The sequence below is a fragment of the Lathamus discolor genome, chromosome 5 (assembly GCF_037157495.1).
Source record: "Lathamus discolor isolate bLatDis1 chromosome 5, bLatDis1.hap1, whole genome shotgun sequence".
Classification (NCBI taxonomy): Eukaryota; Metazoa; Chordata; class Aves; order Psittaciformes; family Psittacidae; genus Lathamus; species Lathamus discolor.
Genome location: NC_088888.1, coordinates 123,428,485 through 123,449,624, shown reverse-complemented (window position 1 = coordinate 123,449,624; position 21,140 = coordinate 123,428,485). Strand labels below are relative to the sequence as shown.

Below are 21,140 nucleotides of genomic sequence, written 5' to 3'. Positions count from 1 at the left end.
TGAAATCTGTGTGCAAATGCCTGATTACAGAAATACCATAATTGGCACATGCCTGTGTGTAGCGTGCGCTGAAAAAGGGAAACGTGGCACATGCTGTCTGAGAAATAAAACTAAGTGGCAGGGGTAACGTTGCATTCTGGATGTTTGAATTAGCATATGTAAGCTTTTCCCTTTGCTAGCATTCAGTATTGAGGCACTTAGTGAACTAGCTAAGCTTGGGTAATTCTATTTTTAATTACAGGGAGAAGTCAAGAAGTGCTGGATCTGTAATCACAAGAAATCTCAGCTTGGGGTGGGAGAATGTCAGACAGCAGCAACCCTGAGAAATGCAGACCCTATCTTAAAGCTAATGCTTGGCTGGTTGCTGCCCCAGAACTTCCCAAGAGCATGTGCCTAAGTGGCAAATAGCTCCTAAACATTCTGGTGAGCTTCCTAAAATGTGGCCTTAGGCAAATGTCTGTCTGTCTACAGGGTAGCACTAATCCTTATGTCGCAGTGTTACAGGGGAATTCAGCTGCACTTTAATAACTTCTCCAGCACTTACTCAATAGCAGTGTTGCATAAGATGTGCAACCATAATAGAAGATCACAGAAGACAGGGCTAAAAATGACCTTCAGAGGTCATTGAATCCTGCTGCCGGGGGGCTGGATGCTGCCAGTGTAAGCACTGGGCAGCTCCACCGGTTCAGAGATGCAGGAGGTGGGAATCTGCCTTCGTGCAAAGTCAACAGTGTGGTTTTTTTACTTCTATTCAAGCAAGGCAGCTTAAAGGAGATGAATTGCAGTAATAACATGGTTTAGTCATGAATATTAATACTGAAGTAATTAAATCAGATACTTAGGAATTATAGGACAGGGAGATACTTCGCGTGTCATTGAATCTGCTCCCCAGTTAGCATAGAAACCCTTCAATAAACATATGGAGCTGTCAGTTAATTGCAGGAGGGTTTAAAGTATCCCTTACACAGCCTTGGTTTTCATCTCCCATTCCTTGAAATATGATTTAGTTTTCATTGCAGGATGCTGGGTGTGGATTTGAATGACCAAAATGTGATTTGATATGCAAATATTATATCCCTGCCAACACAGTGCAGGAGGAGCAGCGTAACAAATGACTTTTCCCACTGAAGTGGAAATACCTTCACTGAACCTTCACTGCCATACATCACGGTATCACTACACATAACATGCTAAAGTCTTTGCTGAAATAAATTGTTGGTAGTTTCCCTCATTTATACCATAAGTGGTTAAAATATTGCATTGGGATGTGACAGCTCTTCAGGTTCTGGTGATCTCCTTTAGGAGCCTAAAGAGCTGAGCTAGTGGAAGCAGAAAATGTTGACAGAACTGGGGTGATGTTTGCATTGTTATAAACCATGTTGCTCCAGTTTTTGGCCACGAGGATGTGAGGACCAGCTGCCGCTGCTTCAGACCTGCCTTTAGTCCATCCTAGCATCTTCTTTTCATGCTGGCCATAAGTTATCAGCTAGGCAAATCAAGGCAAACAGTATTACTTGTTTCTTTTTCTAAGTATTTTCAGCTTGGAGGATTTTGTTGGACTTCTTCCTGTGCTTTGCTTATCCCCTGTATTATCAGGTGTTTCCAACGTTAAAAGATTCTCTTAAGTCCTTTTTAACTTCCATGAAGTGAGTAGCATCTTTTGCATTGATGGGTTTATCCTTTAAGGTCAATCAAAGGGAGGTCTGTGGCATCCCTGTGCTCAGTTTTTGCAGACAGCTATTACAATTTGTAATCAGTGTTCTTTAAAAATACCAAAAGTTGGGATTTTAGTTACTGCATGCACTTGTGCATTACTTTCTGAGTTTGTATCAGTCCTAGATGTGTTGCATCTCCTACCCTTTCTTTACCTCAAGTACTCCTCTAGTCATTAGATAAAACCCTTTCTACCGGCTTGTTACTCAAGCTCATTTGAACAGTAGAAGTGTAGACTGAACCTTTGAGTTTTTGCTTTCTGTGGGGTTCTGATCTCTTTGCTTTGCAGGGAGCTAATAGGTAGTAGAGGACCTCAGTCTTTAAGAAGTTCTCCAGTGCAGTGCCACAGTTGCCTGCAAGTTGTACCCCTCCAGCTTCTGCAAAGCCAGAAAAAAGGGAACTATCAGAATGTAATGTGACATCTTCAACCATTCTAAAATAGCAGAGGATAATCTGGCTTAAAGAACATTATGACTTACTTGATAGCCTGAGATCAGGCACAGTCACACAAAAATGGATAAAGCCAAGGCACAAATACGCCTTTGGAGCAGCGTAAGAGTCTGATAAAGTTTGACATCACCCCAAAATATCTACTGGCTTCGAGTGTGGATGTCAAAAGAGAAAAAGATCAGCTATAAATATTGATGTTCTCTAATAACATGTTAGAGTGACGGATGTGGAGAAAGGATGTGCTGTCACTTCATTTCCCTAAAAGCAATGTACTGCTGTCTCTCTAATGATTTCGAAAAGAGTTTTAGTTTCAGCCGTGGAATAAAGCACGCAGTGATCCTATTTTCAGTGATGCTACGAGCACGGGAGGCTCAAGTGGGAGAGCTCATCTGGTAGGAACCCATTCCTGAGAATGGGAAATGTTCGAATTGTCACTCCCATAGAAGTGCCTGGTGAAGGAAAATGAGATGAAGCAGAAATAATGTAACCAAGAAGCGCACAGGGTGATGATGTGTGGCTACTGCAGCATCATATCTCTGTGGTCAGATCTAGTTTAGTTTTGGGCCCACATTAATTGTTTGTGTGCTTTTATTTGAGGCTATGTTTGATCTGCACATAGTTAACAGTTTCTGAGCTATGACGCAGAACACAGTAGCTGAGCCTTTATGGTGTTAATACAAACGCTGTTCCCCCTGGTTGTGTTCTCGGCACATTTGTGTTTGGAAGTTTATCTACAAGCAATCTACAACTGAAGTTTAAGGTCCTGCAAATAAGGGAGGGCTTTTCTGTGTACCCACAGCTCTGAGCAATGTGAGAGAGATCTGTTTGGGGAAGGATAAAACACAAAAAGGTTTCATGACTAATGACATCAGCTTGGGATCAGCTTGTTTGCACAGGTTGTGTTTCAGAGCAGTGGTTGCCTGACACATTGTGCCATCTTACTAAATGCCTGATTATCAGATAACAGTAATTATAGGGAAGTGATGCTAAGCTTCTGTACTGCTTCCCCTTTGGGATACATCTGTTTGCAGCTTAGATATTGAAGCTGAAGCATTATTATCATCAGTTCATTCTGCTTCAGTTTTAAAGTGCTTGTGGCAATTTGCCTGAAGGGACAAGGGGAGTGGTAGCAGGTAACTGCTGATGGCATTTTAAGCTTTGCTCTTTGTTTAGAGCTCATTCCTGGTCTCCAGGCTGATAGGGAATAAATGTATCATACAGACCTTCTCACAAACACTTGCAAGATGCAACTTTGTTTGAAGTTTGGTGACAGTGTTTCACTTCATGTCTTTTCAATTCCTCTGTCACTTATGTCCTTGACTGGCTTTTCTGCTCGTTTTTTCCTCTAAGCTCATAGCATCACAGCATAAATATATTAACAGATACTGAAATATATATGCATTTAGACTACGTGTCAAGAAGACTCACATAAATAAGGATTTGCTAGATGAAAACTGTGGTAGATGACCTAATTTTCTGTTTTAATCAGATTACAAAAGGGGATTTAAATCACTGTTTCACACTTTTGAAGAGTTAACAGAGATTTCAGACCAAATCCTCAGCAGGTATGACCTGGCACTGGAGCAGAGTTGTGTGATTTGAAGCAGAACAGATCTTGGCTCTGGACTCCCAGCATATAAGTGAAGAAGTAAAAATGAGGGGCAGACTTTGCCAAGAGGTGCACATCCTATGAGGAGCTATTAAACAGTAAACCAGACAATTACAAAAGACCCAGAGTTGAAGAGAATCCAGAAGGGACCCTGCATAAAGCAGGCTGGTGGGCAGAGCTGGGAAGTTGGACTTGAGAATCAAGTCCAAACCCAAGCCAACATAAGAATGGGCTTGTAACCAGTGAATTCAGAGATGGCAAGTGCCAAAGCAAGCCCCTACTTCAGTCCCTTTGAAAAGGGACAGGAAGCATCTTACGTAGAAAACAACAAGGAGAAGAGATGCGGTGTGCTGGGAACTATTGCCTGTGCTAATGGGCATAATGGTGAGGGAGCTTCTGCTGCTCCTCCCAGCAGTGCTGCTGCTGGGAAGGAGCTGATGTGGTGGGAGGGACCCTGTTGTATGCACTTAATTGAATAAGCTGCTCATCTCCTAAGTGCTCAGCTGAGCTTGGCTTAGTGGCTCTCCAGAGATGCACTCATCACTGGCTATGGAAATCCTTATGCAGCAGAGCACGCAGAACCTCACATTACCTCTTTCATTGTACAATTCTATTTTTAACCCAGTGCCTCACTGTGTATTAATCATTTTGGACAAATTACTGTGTGTTGTCTTCATGTTGTGTAAATTCCCACACACCGTGCAGACATATTTTAGCCTATTGCAGCCTTGTAAGAGCAGTGACACCTATATTTTATGGGTGGGCTGGCAAAGTGATGAGGTGCCAGAGGAAACCAGTGCACAAATTCATCTGCCAGTTTAAAACAGTGAAGAGCTCTGTGGTCAATGCAGTCGACTGATAGTACTGCCCCAATACCCATGGATTCTGTACCATTAACCATCAGAGAGATGATTCTACTATTCTACTAGTTACCTGATAGTAAGAGTACAGATAAGTTACTGGAGTTGACATCGCAGAGAAAGGTGAGTGGATCATTAAGTCAGGAGTAAGTACATAGTGGATTTCCATCTACGTACAAGGAGGTCCAAGAGTCACAACAGTGTGTCTGCACTAAGAAGGTATCTTAACTCTTACAGTCAAGTGCTACTTTCTCAGGCATGTGCTTTTCTTAGATACAGGGCTTTAATATCAGAAATTCTTTGTGACCCAAGAACTGTGGGATGATAAAACTGTCAGATGCATTTAGGGATGGATCATGGATCTACTCTTCTTGCATGAAGTTCTTGGGAACAGAGCAGGCTAGGAGTGACTCTTTTTTTTTTCCTCATTGATATTACTAAGTGGAAGAAGAGAAGATGGGAAAAATGCAATTTTATGGCATTTATTTATTATTAATTTCATTTATTATTGGGTTCAAACTTAGGGAAGATTTATGTTAGATATAAGGAAGAAGTTCTTTACTGTGAGGGTGCTGAGGCGCTGGCACAGGGTGCCCAGAGAAGCTGTGGCTGCCCCATCCCTGGCAGTGCTCAAGGCCAGGTTGGACACAGGGGCTTGGAGCAAGCTGCTCCAGTGGAAGGGGTCCCTGCCCGTGGCAGGGGTTGGAACTTTAAGATCAGTTCCAACCCAAACCTTTCTGTGACTCCATGATTCTGAATTACCTTATGAAGGTCAGTGAGGTTGCCTGTGGATAGAGCAGGCAGGATTCTGCTCCTTCACCAAGCCTATATAGCACAGCAGTGCTGTGAGGGCATGTCCTGGTATGGCACTGCCCTGGTGTGCATGGGATGAGCACACACTGTGAGCAATGCTGTGCCCTGGGCTGTTGTGCTATCAGCCAGGATTAAAACCCTCTCAGGGCCCTGGAGACACACGTCTGGTTTGTAGCACAGGCTTGAGAATGACAGCGTGTCCCTAGCAGAGGATGAGGCTTGAGCCTCCATGCTGGTGAACTCCTCTGTTCCCTGCAGGCGAGAGCATGGCGTGCAGGGGGAAACTGCGTGTGCACCACCAGACTTACATGGGACTCTGTGGAGGGGCTTCTTTCACTGTATCTTCCTTAGGAAGTCTATCTTCTGTTTCTGGGCTTTTCAGTGGGATAATGCATTATTCTTGTGAAGTATTTCCAAAATACAGCACAAAGCTCATAGTCGGGGCTGTTCAGCCTGGAGAAGAGAAGCTGTGTGGAGACCTCATAGCAGCCTTCCAGTATCTGAAGGGGGCCTATAGGGATGCTGGGGAGGGACTCTTCATTAGGAATTGTAATGATAGGACAAGGGGTAACGGGTTAAAACTGAAACAGGGGAAGTTTAGATTGGATATGAGGAGGAAGTTCTTTCCTGTTAGGGTGGTGAGGCACTGGAATGGGTTGCCCAGGGAGGTTGTGAATGCTCCCTCCCTGGTGGTGTTCAAGGCCAGGTTGGACGAAGCCTTGGGTGAGATGGTTTAGTGTGAGGTGTCCCTGCCCATGGCAGGGGGGTAGGAACTGTGTGATCTTAAGGTCCTTTCCAATCCCAACTGTTCTATGATTCTATGACTCAAGGGATGGGTTTGAAGAAATGGGTCTGTGAAATACCCGGTGTCTGAGTAAGGACTACCTCAAAGCGCAGCAGTTTAGAATCCCAAGCAACAAAGAACTTGGTTAATTCTAGCACCAGTGTTACTTGCAGTGCCCTTGAGAGGAGCAGAGCTTCACTGTTTCATGGACATTTGAGAGAGGCCATCTGCTGTGAGTCCAAGTCAGAATGTGGTGCAGGCTCTGACGTGAGCAAACACGAGCAGACCTCTGTGGATAATACGAGTTCTTTTTTTCTGTTTGATTTTTTAGAATCAACCTTGTCCTATGTTAGGCAGCTGGAGGCAAGAGTAAGACAGCTGGAGGAGGAAAATCGCATGCTGCCCCAGGTGGGTGACTTCTCTTGGTGGGAACAGTAGCCAGCAGCTAGACAGCAGCGCTCGGGCCCTCGTGTGTGAGATAAATCAGTGTCACTTCTCATCTGACGTTGTTACTACTGCGTTTGAACGCTCGGGCTCATCACTTGGATGACCAAAGGCACTCACGTCTGCTTGTTCATCTTGCTCGTGGTTGAGTGGGGTATTTCTTTAAGGCTATGACAATGCTTTCATTCATTTTTCTCCTTTGCAGGTGTTGGTACCTTGCTAAGAAAAATTCACTGGAAGCTGCTTCTTGTAATTAATTAATGTAAGGGTTGGAAATCACTGAGAACTGACCCTTTACATTCTGCTTTTATTCCAAGAGCTTCTTCTTATTAACAGACCAAGTGCTATTTATAATTAACCAAAATATTTTGCTCTGGAAATGCAAATGTTTTAAGTAATAGTAATTGGGTTATATTATTTAAATGTTTTGAGGAATATGTTAGATACATAAATGCAAAACTGTGATTAAATTGAATAAGAAAATATGAAGTTAAAGGTTTCTCAAATATGTTTTCTAAGAATGAAAAGTTTTGAAGTTCAGTAAGAATGGATCAAAGACACTTGTTAATTTTTCATATATACACATGCAAACCAGCACCTTTCTATTATATTTTATGAAGTAATCCTTAGAAGATTCTATCAAGTCTCCAAAAGAAGTTGCCCATTGGCAGAAAAAAGAAATTGCATTTTATTTAAATCAAACTAGTTTAAATGAAGACATTGCTTTTAAGGAAAAATGCTCAGCAGTGTTATTTGAATGTGACATTCAAGAGAACAGTGAAATGAGTAAGAACTAAAACCCACTGGCTGAGATTTATTCATTTGTATAAGCTGAGATCAGCTGGAAGATCTCAGCCCTGGGTTAACAATTGCCTTTGGGTAGATTTTAAGTCAAGTGTGGTGGGTTTTTTCTTCACTCATAATATGACAGTTGGAAGAGCCCCTGTTGCTCTTGATGACACTGATCAGTTTATGTAGCATCTTTAAACCCTAATTTTTTGATCTGGAAAAGAAGGACAGCCAGAGTGGTTAAACGTCCAACAACATGCTCAGGCTTCAACAGGAAAGGCAAAGGTTGATCTTCACTGATAAAGAATATGATTTTCTTGCCAAGAACCATATCCAGGGCCTGCAAAATACCATTGTGGTTTGTCTTGGGTCTGGAACAGCACTGGGGGATGAGTTGTGCAGAACATTCTTTGTGGGCAGAATCCCTACAAGTGCTCATGTGGTTTTTTGTCTGGGGCTTGAGGCTTTCAGGTGGGGACCCATGAAATGCATCCCCAGAGCTTGTCAAAGACTGGAACACCCACATTGTAAGGATCGAGTTCATTGAAAATATCTGAGATGGGGTGCCAAAACCAGAGCATAGTGCTTGTGACTATAGCACTTAAACCTGTAGCTGTGGCAAAAGTAATTGGAACAAAATGTGCTGATTGTGGCCATTTGAAGGGGAAGAACTAGGTGAGCAAACGTGCAGACTGAGTTTTGATTTTCAATACGCAGGCCAGAGTTTGCCTTATGTTTGGTTTTGCGGGCACGAGGATCTGCAGGAGAGCTCTGAAAAATCTCCTAATATCTCTGGATATTGATGCTAAGAAAAAGGAGTGAGGAGGTTCGTGTTTCCTGACATATCTCATCTTTCCTCCTGAAGAACAGAGGAAGGAAATGTAGACACCGACATTCAGTTTGATGACTTTGCATTCAATTACCTGGACATCACATTTGCATGAGTTCATTTTGGGTGTTTTTTGTTCCTCTGAGTGACACCTTGAACGTGCTGTGAGCAGTGATCAGGCCCTGTCACAAACACAAGGATGCAGGATGGAAATGCATCAGTTCCAAGCACTGCTTTGATTCAGTTTAACGGCAGGAATGGGAGTTTGTTGGGCGTTAAGCCAGACCAAGCGCTTTTGACAAATCAGCTGCAAATACAGGATGAGCTCCACAACTGATGAAGGTTTTTGACACAGCTTTTAGAGTGTTTCGCCTTAAAATTTCACCAGTGCTTCAGTAAGAAAGTGCCTTTTGCTTTGTGCACAGCACCTCTTTGATGGCACTGGAGCAGTGGGAGGCTTTGGGAGTTGCAAGACTATGTTCGGTACAAGAAAGGTGACAAATCACACTTGTATTAAGCCTCTGATAGGTCTGAGGAGTCCTTGCCTTGCTTTCTGAGGTTTTTTTCTCTCCTCCTGCCACACTTTCCTTCTTTTTCCTTTCAATATCCTTTCTTTTTCCCTTTTTCTGCTTATGTGTCACTCATGAAAATGCACTGGCACTTTCATTGACGCCCTCTTCATCTAAATCATCCCCTCCATCTATTACTTAGGTGTGGTTCTTTTCCAATGGCTTTTGCTTTGCTTGTCTCCCTCCACACTGATTTGTTCTTTTCAAAACCCCACAGCCCTCTAATGTAAAGGTTTTATTAATATTTAGTAGCAAGAACATTTCCACAGAAAATGGGTTTAAGTGCTGCCATCACTGCTCAAATGGAACGTGAGTTTTAGTTCACTCTGCTCTGCTGAAGGGCTCCTGTGTCAGAGGAAATGCAGTACCACCACTGAGTCAATATTTTAGTTTGATCAGGTAATAGCAAAGGTATAAAAATGCACATATTCACTTCAGGCCGCTAAAGTCTCTTCCTTTGTTGTGGACAGTTGTTCTGGTGGCGGTTTATAGCATAGTAGTGGGTTTAAGAGTTATGAGGAGCCATAGATGGGTTGTAGGTTTGCTGTGCTGGTGAGAGCTGTAATTAGCTGTTCTTTTTATGTTGTTCTCTTTTTTTGCCTTCTCTCAAAGAGCACATAACGGGATCCAGACCCTTTCAGTTCCTGGCCACAAGCAGGATTTTTGTGCAAGAAAGCAGATGCTTTCCAAGATTTATGGTGTGCAGCTAGGTCTTGTGTTGGGAATGCCAAACGGTGCCGGCTGTGCCCGAGACAAGGGCTGTGTGTGCACTGGTGCTTCTCAAACCCTCGTGGAGGTGAGGGGCTGTGACAGCAGCGATGGAGGCAAAAGGGTCAGAGCAAGAGCATTTGTGGTTTGGATTTCAGACCATAGTTCCCCCATGGGGCTGGAGCAGGAAAGTTCCCTGTAGCACTTGGCTCTGGCAGTGCCTTCTGCTGCCTCAAAATGTACCTGGGACTCCAGCATCACTGTGGATCGAGTTTTGCTGCTAACACTAAAACCCCCCAAAGCACAAGATAGCATGACCAGTGCTCTAACCAGACGCAGTGGGTTGACACTGGCTGGGTGCCATGTGCCCCCCGAAGCAGCTCTGTCACGCCCCTCCTCATCTGCATCGAGGAGAAAATGTAATGAGAGGCTCATGGGTCAAGATAAAGACAGGAAGATGTCACTCACTGATTACAGTCAGGGGCAGAAGAGGCTCGGCTTGGGGAAATGAGTTTAATTTATTGACAATCAAATCAGAATAGGATAATGAAAACTAAAACCAAATCATAAAACACCTTCTGCCCATCCCTCCCCTTCTGCCTGGGCTCAGCTTCACTCCTCATTTTCTCTACCTTTCCCCCCAGTGGCACAGGGGGTGGGGAATGGGGTTGTGGTCTGTTCATCTCTGCCACTCCTTCCTCATCAGAAGAGGACTCCTCACGCTCTTCCTCTGCTCCAGCACGGGTCCACCTTGGGCTCACAAGTCCTGCCAGCAAACCTGCTCCAGCACGGTCTCCTCTCCACAGGTCCTGCCCAGAGCCTGCTCTAGCACAGGCTTCCCACAAGGTCACAGCCTCCTTCAGGCATCCCCCTGCTCCAGTGTGGGCCCTTCCATGGGCTGCAGGTGGAATCTACTCCACCATGGACCTTCATGGGCTGCAGGGGGACAGCCTGCCTCACCGTGGTCTACATACACCATGGGCTGCAGCACCTCCTCCCCTCCTCCCGCACTGACCTTGGTGTCTGCAGGGCTGTTTCTCTCACATATTCTCATTCCTGTCTTTTCTCTTCAGGCTTCTTCCCTCCCCTTCTTCAATCTGTTATCCCAGAGGTGCTACTGCTGTCACTGATGGGCTCAGACTTGGCCACTGGCAGGTCTGTCTTGGAGTTGGCTGCATTGGCTCCATTGGACATAGGGGAAGCTTCAAGCCACTTCTCATAGAAGCCACCCCTGTAGCCCCCCACTACCAAAACCTTGCCACACAAACCCAATACACCAGAACGTAGTGTCTATGCATATAGTAATGAAAACCACTCAGCAATAATCAAGAAATTGGATTCAGATCCCAGTGGGAGCTTCCTGGGCGCAACAGATCTGTCACGTCAGCGAGCAACTTCAGATAACTGGAAACAGGAGAGCCTCCCAGCCCTGGTGCGGTGTGTAACCGCTATCCGTGCCTCTTGCTGCGGGAAGCGAGATCCGGATCTCGCATCCCCATAGCAATTAACTGCAGATCTCCCCGTGTTTTCATAGGGGTTGTATTTCAGGGCTGATAAGCTCAGCTGGAAAGTTATGGAAATGTGGACATCTGTCATGTAATGACAGCGAATGCATTTGCAAAAGATCTACTTGGCAAACCACCCAATTCAAATTGCTTCAGTGCTTGTTTCATCGGAGGAGGGAGCAAGAGGCAGAGATGGAGAATTGTCAGCTATTTCCCCCTTCTAACTCCTTGTCCTTGTAATTTAGCTTTACCTTTAATGAAGGGGAAAGGAAGCATTGCCAGGATGCTGCTTCCTAAGCGAGCAAACTGCATGGGACAGTGGGGCTGGATGCACAGAGCTGAGCTCCAGCTTCCACAGTGTGCAGCACCAACGCCACGAGCCTGAACCTTCTGCTCTCTTTCAGGGCTTTCCTGCCTCTGTTTCCTCACTCTTTCCTTTACCGGTCTTTTGGTCCTTTTCCATCTCTTCTTGTTGTATCTCTTTCATTTCCACTGTTGTTTCAGGCACTTTTTTGGGGGTTTGACCCAAGAAGTTTGCCTTTTGCAGTGTGTTTCAGTGTGAAATGGCAGGCATGATCCTTAGGCACACAGTAGTTTATTTTTAAGCCCTTCTAACATTTGCATTTCCCTCTTTTTCCCCCCTTCCTTTAGACTGTCACATTTTATTTCAACCCCTTTCCAATTCTTTCAAAACCCTTTTTGCTGAGCTCTGTGTGTTCTATTTTCCCTGTGCATGGCATGGGTTTACTTATAAATCTAATTAGAAGATGGGAACTGTTTGGTTAGCATTTTTTCATGTGCAATCTGTGTTATTCACAGCCCAATACTGTTTGTCTCCTCCCTTCCATAGCATGTAGGAGAATAGGGAATCCTTCAACCAAAATGAAATTAAAGCCCATTGAACAAACCCACGTTATCTCATCATGTCATCAAATATTTGCTGAAAGTAAATCAACTGCATCCACCCACCAGGTTCTTTCATGTGCTCTCCTCCTCTGTTTAAATTAATAGGTCATTAATGTAGTGACTTACAACAGCTGAGGCTCTGACCGAGGTCTTTGTCTCTGGGTGCACCAAGCACAGTGCTTTCACCTTGGGTTAACTGAATGGGAAGAGCTTATGGGCTTGGTGTTAATCCAGATGATACAAATTCAAGGAAAACCTGGTTACAACAAGAGTTGCAGTTCAGATGGAAGAACAGATTTGGTTTGGGGTTTTCTGTTCCCAGAATAATTCCCAAGGTCTGGAGTTGCTTCACACTCATGATTTTCTAGTAGAGTCCTAATAGAGTGGAGTCTGGAAGAGTCTGAACCTTCCAGATCTTAAATAGTGTCGGTCTGTATATCTGTGGCCTCCAAGATTTGGACCTGCTACAGCCCAGGACCTCTTCCTCTTACACATTCATCAGCAAAAGTGGTTTATGAAGGACCAGCTGAAAATGGTTGTTTCTGAAGCAACTTGGCCCATTGGAAGGGGTCCCTGCCCGTGGCAGGGGGTTGGAACTGGGTGAGCTTTAAGGTCCCTTCCAACCCAAACTCTTCTGTGATTCTATGAAGGTGTGTAGTCAGCAATGGTTTTGGCCACTCAGAAATCTGAGTGTGCTTCAAATAAGTCGTGATGCTGTGTGGATTGTGGCAGCAATAAGTACAAACAGAGGTTTCTCCTGAGGTCTTTGGGACAGGAGTTCCATGGTGAGTAACTGCAGCAGTGTAAAATTGTGTATTTTAATAGACAGGAATGTTCCCTAATACAATTGTTGCAGTTTTGTGCAGTGCGTTATTAATCCAGCACAGCAACACGCTCCGGTTTGGTGTTTTCTGGTTTCCTTTCTCTTGCCTGCTTGAAACAAGGCGACAAACACAGCCCGTGTTTTCTTTGAGCTAAATGGGAAAGTGAGGGCTGAGGAAACCAGAAGCAAGCTTCCAACATCAGACAGTGATTGAACTGGTGTGGCAGTTACCCAGCAGGAAGGATATACTTCCCAGGAAACCACTTGCCTCTGGGATAAAAGGCTGCAGGAGGATGAGGTCTGGGGCGTTTGAAGTAGGTCTCCCATGGTAAGTGAACAGAGCGGTGCCCAGTGGACAGGAAAACTGTTCTCTCAGAAGCTTTGGGGAGGTGACTCAAGTGGCCTTGGGGCACAGGGAACTGTGGTTCTCCCTGCGTGCCGTGGGGAGGTTGGGAGTCAGGCAGCAAGCGGAACATTTCCTCCGGAGGGGCTGGGAGACGAACCGCCACGCCTGGAGCTGCACAGCGTGCTCTGCACTACCTGATTTTCATTCATGACTGCCCTTGTCATCAGTAAGGACTGGAAAATGGTGGGGTTTAGTAGCTCAAGTAGAAAAGCTCATGATTAGTTCTGTCCATCAAATACCCTGTTCTACACAGGGGTCTTTATTCTGACTGTGACCAGGGCACAGTGCAGGGTTTGCCTCTGCCTCTATGGCAGAATGGCCTGAGTATCCCTCACACTTTGCAGGCAGTGTGAGGGAGGTGCTAAATTTCCATTCATCTCATTTTTTGTTACGTGATATTGTGGGGCTGAGTCAGATTTCCTGTGCCTTATATTCACTGGAGTCACGTGCTGGCATGAGATATTGTGTAGATTTACTTCCAGCAGAAAATGGATCTACGCATTTAGAGATCGCCCTCTCTTTTCTTTCTGAGGAGCTGTACATGGGATATTATGTGGGTTCTGCCTGCCTCAGGCAATGTGCTTTCTGCAGCAGTATAATCCACACAGAGTACACTTCGGAGGAGGCAACATCCAAACCATGCTGTAGCCTGGGCGCAAGGGCTGGCAGGGGCAGAGGGGGTGGTTGGCAGTGTAGGATGAGTACATTATTTCTCAGATGTTGATGCTTGCAGCACTGTTTATTCACAATTACTCAATATATTAAAGTTAATACAGATTAATATGCACAGTTAATGCAGATTTGCTAGCCAGGCAGCCAGCAAATGAAAGCAAACGTGACATTCTGCTTTCGCTTTTCAGAGCTACTGGGAAGAAAATAGGCCTGGAGACAGTCTACGAGCTTGCAGATCAGATTTGCAGTGTCAGGTGATGTGTCCTGCAAGTGTTAAGAAATTAATGCAGGATCAGACAATGGTTTATTTCACAAAATTATGTAAATATGTTCTTAAATTTATTTAATGACTTTATTTAATAAGTAAGGCCTGAAGTTAATTGGAGTTAATAACTCTCTGAGGGGAGACTGAGATGAGCTCTTAGGCAGAAGCTCTTCCCTGTGAGGGTGCTGAGGCGCTGGCACAGGGTGCCCAGAGAAGCTGTGGCTGCCCCATCCCTGGCAGTGCTCAAGGCCAGGTTGGACACAGGGGCTTGGAGCAAGCTGCTCCAGTGGAAGGGGTCCCTGCCCGTGGCAGGGGTTGGAGCTGGATGAGCTTTAAGGTCCCTTCAACCCAAACCAGGCTGGGATTCTGTGAATCTGTGATTTCAGTGCTATGACTTCATCCCTTCTGTCTGATTTGGTTCCACTTGCACAGCTTTGTCACTAGATAATAAGTGGAAGGTTCACATGTGTACACATGGGATGCCTACTTTGAGTGGCTGAATGCAAGTGCTGTGTGTGGAGCTGGAGAAGAAGAGGAAGGGAACAGGATTTCTCCTCCCATCCTCAAGGTCCTGCTCAGGATCCAGTTGAAATCTGGGTTGGGCAGCAGCAGAGAAGGGATTCAGTGCAAGGAAGTTTAAGTCGAGTTTTGGTAGAAGGTTAAACATTGCCATGCTCCCCACCGGCAAGCAGCACCTGTGATGATAGGTCTGAAAAGCACACTTCTGCTCTCCTAAGGCACCTTGTTTTCAGACAGCTCCACTTTGGCAAAGTGCCTTTTCCTCTTGTTTTGCTTCGCTGCCTCAGAAACTCATAACACCGTCAGTAGCACTGAAGTGCCTTCAGGCTCACAGGACTTGAAGAACAAGAGACCCACGTTCAGGCTGGTCCCATCCTCTGCTGCAATAAGCTTCCTCCGAAGCAGGCAGAAGCTATCCTGCCTTTGTGGAGTCGTATCCCCTGAGATGAGAAGTCTCTGAGCTGAAGGATGGGACTTCAGGGCTGGAAAACCTGCCTTATTTTTAAGGAAAAGCTGATGTCTCTTACCAAGGACAGAGGGAGAAGGATGCCCACAGGGGAAATACCAACTTTCGGTGTCCTACCAACATGTGTTGAAATGCTGCCTGCTTAAAGCACTGTGTTCACAACAAGTTTCTCATTCTCATGAGATGCAGATGGCACAGAAGAGGCCGTGAGGATGCCTGGAGGGAAGGAAGCCTGAACTCTGAGAGCAGCACAATTCACAGGAGTTTTGCATTTGCTCATATTCAAGAGGCTTTAGATGTACAATCTGCACTAATACTCCCAGCCTTTTCGTAGCAATAATTGTATTTTACCATTCAAAACTGACTAGAAATCTTTGCTGGCTCTGGAGTCAGTAAAAGAAATAGAATGATTTGACTTATAAAAACCCCAAAGCTGACTGAGGGAATTTATCCTAAGCCAGAATTGCTCCAATCTGCTTTATTACCCCTTTTCCTTCCCCCTTTCATTTCCTTTCCCGAAGTATAACATTAAGTCTGCCCAGTCACTAACAGATCTATAAATCCTGCCCAAAGAAAAATAAGTCCTAAACCTCCCTCCATACATCACAGCAAATTGATAATAGTCGTTGCTGGGGAGAAGTGAAGGATGATACACTGCACGCTGCCCTAAGTGTGTGCTGCTATTGTCAGCCTGGTTATGAGACCCGTTAGTCCCCACTCTTGTGGTTCACACAGGCATCCATGGCTTGGCAGGAGGGCGGCATAGGAAGATGAGTTTCTGTATTAAATGCAGACTTAAGGTACCTTTTCCATGGGCTTAACACATGCAGCAGTCTCTTTTTATTACATTTTTTAGGGGTTTTGTACAATATGGGAGGTTCAGTCCTGCAGACGCTTGCTGGGTGTGAGTCTAACTTGTCTCTACAACTGCCCAAAAGGAGGATGGAGCCAGGAGGGGCTGGGCTCTGCTCCCAAGGAACAAGGGATGGGACAAGAAGAACCGGCCTCAAGCTGCCCCAGGGCAGGTTTAGATGGAGCTGAGGAACAATTCCTGCCCCAGAGGGTGCTCAGGCATTGGAACAGGCTGCCCAGGGCAGGGCTGCAGGCACTGGCCCTGCAAGTGCTCACACACCGTGGAGACGAGGCCTCAGTGCCATGGGTCAGTGGTGGCTTTGGCAGTGCTGGGAACGGTTGGACTGAATGAGCTTAAAGGGCTTTTCCAGCCCAGGTGATTCCATGATTCTATGGCCAGCAGTTGCAAGGGTTCTCTCTGTGCTATGCCCCATTGGTTACAAAAGCCTGGGCATATCTTGAGGAAGCCATGCACAGCAGATAGACCTGCTTTGGACTGGGGTTCTTTGCAGTTACACATTTTCAGGCAGACTGGATCTGTGCAGCTCAGCTCATGCCATCTCTCTGTGCCCTTCTTCTCCCACAGCCACCTTCATCTTTCCTATTGTTTAGATTATAGACTTCTCCCCAAAGACTGCAACAGGCTTCGTGCTTGCTCAGCGGGGCACATTAGTGCACATCGGGGCACTGATCCTGATCAGAGGCTCTTCCCACTGTCATTATTTTCCCTTCAGAAATGCATTTCCCACACATTCCAGCAGGAATTACTGCTACATTATTTCTTAATGTTTCCTACAGTGGTTCTCTACTTTGTAAGAAAGGAACTTTTCATCTCTCAACCTTTGAAACATTTTTCTTCTTTATTTCTCTTTGTTATAAAACCAAGTTCTACATGAAGAATGGCAGTGAAGAGCAGGTCAGGCTGAAGGCACCTCAGAAGGATCCCTCCCACTGCAGCTATCACATTGCTGTCCATGCACGCAGCAGGGGTATTTTTAGCACTCCTCTGAAGCAGGCTGCTTGCTCAGGTTACCTCGGCGCTGCAGTCGCTCCGGGAGGTGCTTTACATCCTGCAAAGTTTGAGGTGACTGAGCTGTAAGAGTTTATGCAGCTTGGTTTGTTTGGCAGCGTCCTGAAGAGCCCTTCAGGTGTTCACTGGGAGGAGGAGCCCCATGAGGTTGTCGCTGTTGGGTATAAAGTGACATCTCAAGCTTAAACAAGGGAGATTCAGACTTAAAAAGGGGAGATTTAGGTTAGATCTAAGGAAGAAGCTCTTCCCTGTGAGGGTGCTGAGGCGCTGGCACAGGGTGCCCAGAGAAGCTGTGGCTGCCCCATCCCTGGCAGTGCTCAAGGCCAGGCTGGACACAGGGGCTTGGAGCAAGCTGCTCCAGTGGAAGGTGCCCCCATGGCAGGGGTTGGAACTGGATGAGCTTTAAGGTCCCTTCCAACACAAACCACTCTGTGATAAGAAATTTTATCCTAATTTTCCAGCTATAGTTGCCTTTGAGGGCCTTTTGAGAGTGTTTGGGTGACACTCAACAGTGGCACTTGAGCTGCTTGGTTACTGTGGCACAGAAAGAGGGGCACTTCGGAGTGAAACATGCCTTCAGTGCTTTTCAACCTTTTAAAACAGAACAGTAACTAACTGACATCTATTGTAATTAGTTGCCAACCCTTTTCTTTATTAAATAGTGTTTAATTTCTTGTGAAGGATCCCATTAGGATGCCAGGAGGGGCGGAGGGGAGCTACTGCTCTGCAAACGAGCCAGCTAGCGTCAGTGGACATGGCTCAGCCTCCCAGCAGTCTGACTCAGTGGTAAATGCTCTGAAGGTAACGCTCCTCCGGTACAGTCCATGCCAAACGTCCTGTCTGTTCCCCAACACGTGTCGTATTTGTCTTGGCAACATTCCTGTGGACACCACTGGGATGTTACTGTCATGAGTGAGATTGGTGTTCTGTTTGTCACCCATTGCATCTGTGGACTGTGTGTTTCTTGGGGCAGGAATCTGGCCCTTACAGTGGGGTCAATGCCAGTTGTAGCTGCTCTCCAAACTACTTACACGTGTACAGTTTTATTTTGAACCTGAAACTGATGGTTTTCCAAATGAGGAAGTCTTTCTACTTCACCTAGGATGCCTGCTTGTTCTCCAGTGGAATATGATGGATTCCTGTAACCCATGCAGAGAGAAATACTTTAATGCAAAGATAAAGCCAATGTGCATGGCGTATTGATAATAAAACTAGCAGGACTTTGGGCTGAAGACCATGCATCATGATCCCAAGGTCAGTGTTGAAACATCTTTGAGAGCAGATGTGCTTTACTCTGAAGTCAGGTTGGATTGCACAGACCTGTGTTGTGTTGATGAACAGCAATTGCCACAAGCAATCAGAAGGGGAAACCTCCAAGTTCTTACCTATGTTAACAGTGAAACTACTGCAATTAATGAAAGTTAGAAAGTTCTTAAAGATGGGATGGTTTATCAGCTGATCTGAGTCAACCAGTGGCTGAGTTCCCTGTCCCACCACAGCAGGGGCATCAGCTGTGTGCTCCTCCGGAGAGGATCAAAACCTGATGGTGAGCTGAGCAGAGAGCAGGGACTCCCTGTTCCTGCCTCGAGGTGCTGGCTCTGATATGACTGTTTCCTGGTGCTTTGTGCACATCTCCTCCTGGACTTTACTCGTTAGCTAAACTGCTTTAATGTTCATTTGGTTAAGTGGGTGTTGCTCCTCACCTGTACACATACTGTAGGGACATAGTGGTTCCTCGGAGGGGGAAGGTCTGCACTCCTTCAGGGGAGAACTGGAAGGATTTTGTAGACATTTGCTCTGGTTTGGGGCTTCATGGAGATGCTCAGTGCACAGCAACAGCTCTGGAGTGCTGTTGACTTGCTGAGTTTATGCACAGGGTGATTATCTTCCACATGGCTGGGTGACATTGACTTCTCCTCCAGGAAGCCTGAGGAAATAAGTTTATACAAGTGATCTGTGCACAAATTACAGCAATCAGATCCCTTCCTGTAACATAAAACCTGGGCACAGCAACGCTTCACTGCAGCCACCTCGCCTGGTTTCCTGGCATCCAAAGGGGAAGCAGCAGCAGCAGAGAGCTTGACCCCTCTCCATGTGCACACAACAAGTCCCTTCTATAATGACCACTACAGCCCATGTCCCCAGTCAGCAGCACTCTGCCTATGAGTGCACTGGTCTTGTCCTTGTACAGGAGAGGACATGGGATGAACCAGCACCATTCCTGGCTGGTGAGGAGCTCGCTCCAGCAGTGCTGAAGTTCCTGTGTGCATCTCCCATATATTTCACCTGCTGTTGCCCGGAAAATAAAGCTATGCCGAGTAATTCTGTCAAGAGATCGTGCATAATTATCAGGAAAAGCCTTTTGTAGTTCTTAAAATTCCCATTGGCAAGCACAATTCCCTGAGTGGAACCTTTAACAATGTGCTATAACATATATAACAATAACATATATAACAACCTGTAATAGCTGGTTGGTGTAAGTGAAATGTTTGCTCAATGGTTGATACATTGGTTGCTGAAATGGACAGGTAAGAAATACACAGAATTTAGTTCAATATGATGTGAAAGCTCAGCCTCGAGTTTGCTAGGAGGGATTGCAGCAGGCAGAGGTGGATATAAATGATACTGGTATATTCAAAAAGGAAAGTGAGCTGTCAGCTAAACACACTGCCCTACCTTCCCCATCCCCAGCCTGGGAGGAGACCCTGCTGGTTCCCAGAGTGGAGCAGATGGGTTTGATCCTGCCTGTCTGGGGAATGCAGAGCTCCCAATTGCATCACTCAGCAGAATCAGATGCAGGAGGAAGAACAAGCCAGCCTCAGGAGCCTGCTTTTCCTTACTCATTTGCCCATTTGGAATGCCTGCAAGAAAGAAGTCGTTGCTGTTGCAAAACCTCATTGTTGGTGCAATCCCCTTCTGCGCAGCAAGAAATCTGAAGAGCAGGAATGTGTTGTAAAGGGGCAGATCCAGAAGAAAACAGAGGGAGGTCATTGCTAAAAATAGTGTGGTTTTCTCCTGAGTACTGAAGAGAGTGTAAAAACCAACCCTACCTACCTGTGACTCTTCCACTGGTAGAGAGGGTGGTGAAAGGGAGGGAAAAGCTTTGCCATGCGGCTGGTCTGATACAGGCTCTTCTGTGACCTGATCCACCATTCAGGGTGGTTGAAAGGAGAAATTGCCTTGTGCATCCTCATGCCGGGGCCTTGGTGACCATCCCCAGCCTGCCACTTATGGGATTATTCCATATGTGCAAGTAGTATCCTTAGGGATATATAAGTAACTATTTCATAAGGCAGGATGTGTTTGTTTCCTCTTCAAGTTTATGTGACCATCCTGCCTGCTTGTGTATGGAGGTGCACATGTCACACACAGGGGTTATATTTATGGAATGATGATGGTTATCTAGTCTGGCTTCCTCAATAACTGTGGGCACAGCCTTACCTGTGAAACTTGCACTGGGTTTTCCTATCCTGAGTTCAGTGTCACCTACTGGAATCTCCACTGGGCCGTCTACAAATGGAATTGAGGTATGCTTTAATCAAAGGTCTGAGGGGAAGTATAGGAGCTGCTGCAGAAAAGTGAGTGTCCTGTGGTACCCAGGCAAGCAGATTTACTGATCCCCCCTGCTGCAATCCAGAGCGCTGTAATCACTCTCATTACGTCTAAGTGCAATTTTTCGCTCAGTTGCATATGTACGCCCATGCTCAGGAGGTCCCATGAAAGCTTAAATCTACAATTGCTCTTATTTGTGGCTACAAAACAGATTTATAAAGTACAATCTCCTTTTATTAAGCATACCCTTGCCTTAGAAGCTCAGGAAAATAGAAATCAGCAGGTTATTGTTATTAAAGACTCCTAAAACTCTTACCACTGCCTACGTGAGACAGAAAAAGCTGTGGCTGGAGCAACGTGCTGTATAAGTTTAAGGTGTTCCATTTTCTATTCCACAATGAGCCTGGAAACACCTGAAAATGCAAAGTACTTCTCTTTAAATGCTGACAATAAGCCCTTGAAGATGTTATATGGAAATTAAGTCAGTGACTGTTTCTGTAATGCAATTGCTGGTTTATTTGGAATACTGTCATTTTAACATGTCGGTCAGTATTGATCACAAAAGTCTATGTGTGG

General features: G+C 45.5%; 1 protein-coding gene across 12 annotated transcripts in view; it reads left to right on the top strand.

Moving 5' to 3' along the window:
• The window catches only part of CCDC85A (coiled-coil domain containing 85A), a 271,108-nt gene that overhangs the window by 242,033 nt on the left and 7,935 nt on the right, over positions 1-21,140 (top strand). For 8 of the 12 annotated variants that reach the window (XM_065682465.1, XM_065682466.1, XM_065682464.1 and 5 more), the window contains 2 exons: positions 6,561-6,637; positions 17,694-17,813. The exons of 1 other annotated variant lie outside the window; for it this stretch is intronic. In XM_065682465.1, coding sequence (XP_065538537.1) covers positions 6,561-6,637; positions 17,694-17,813 — 197 coding nt within the window. Of the gene's footprint in view, positions 1-6,560; positions 6,638-6,878; positions 7,023-17,693; positions 17,814-21,140 lie in introns of those variants that run through there. 3 more of the 12 variants (XM_065682473.1, XM_065682463.1, XM_065682472.1) reach the window with 2 other exon arrangements.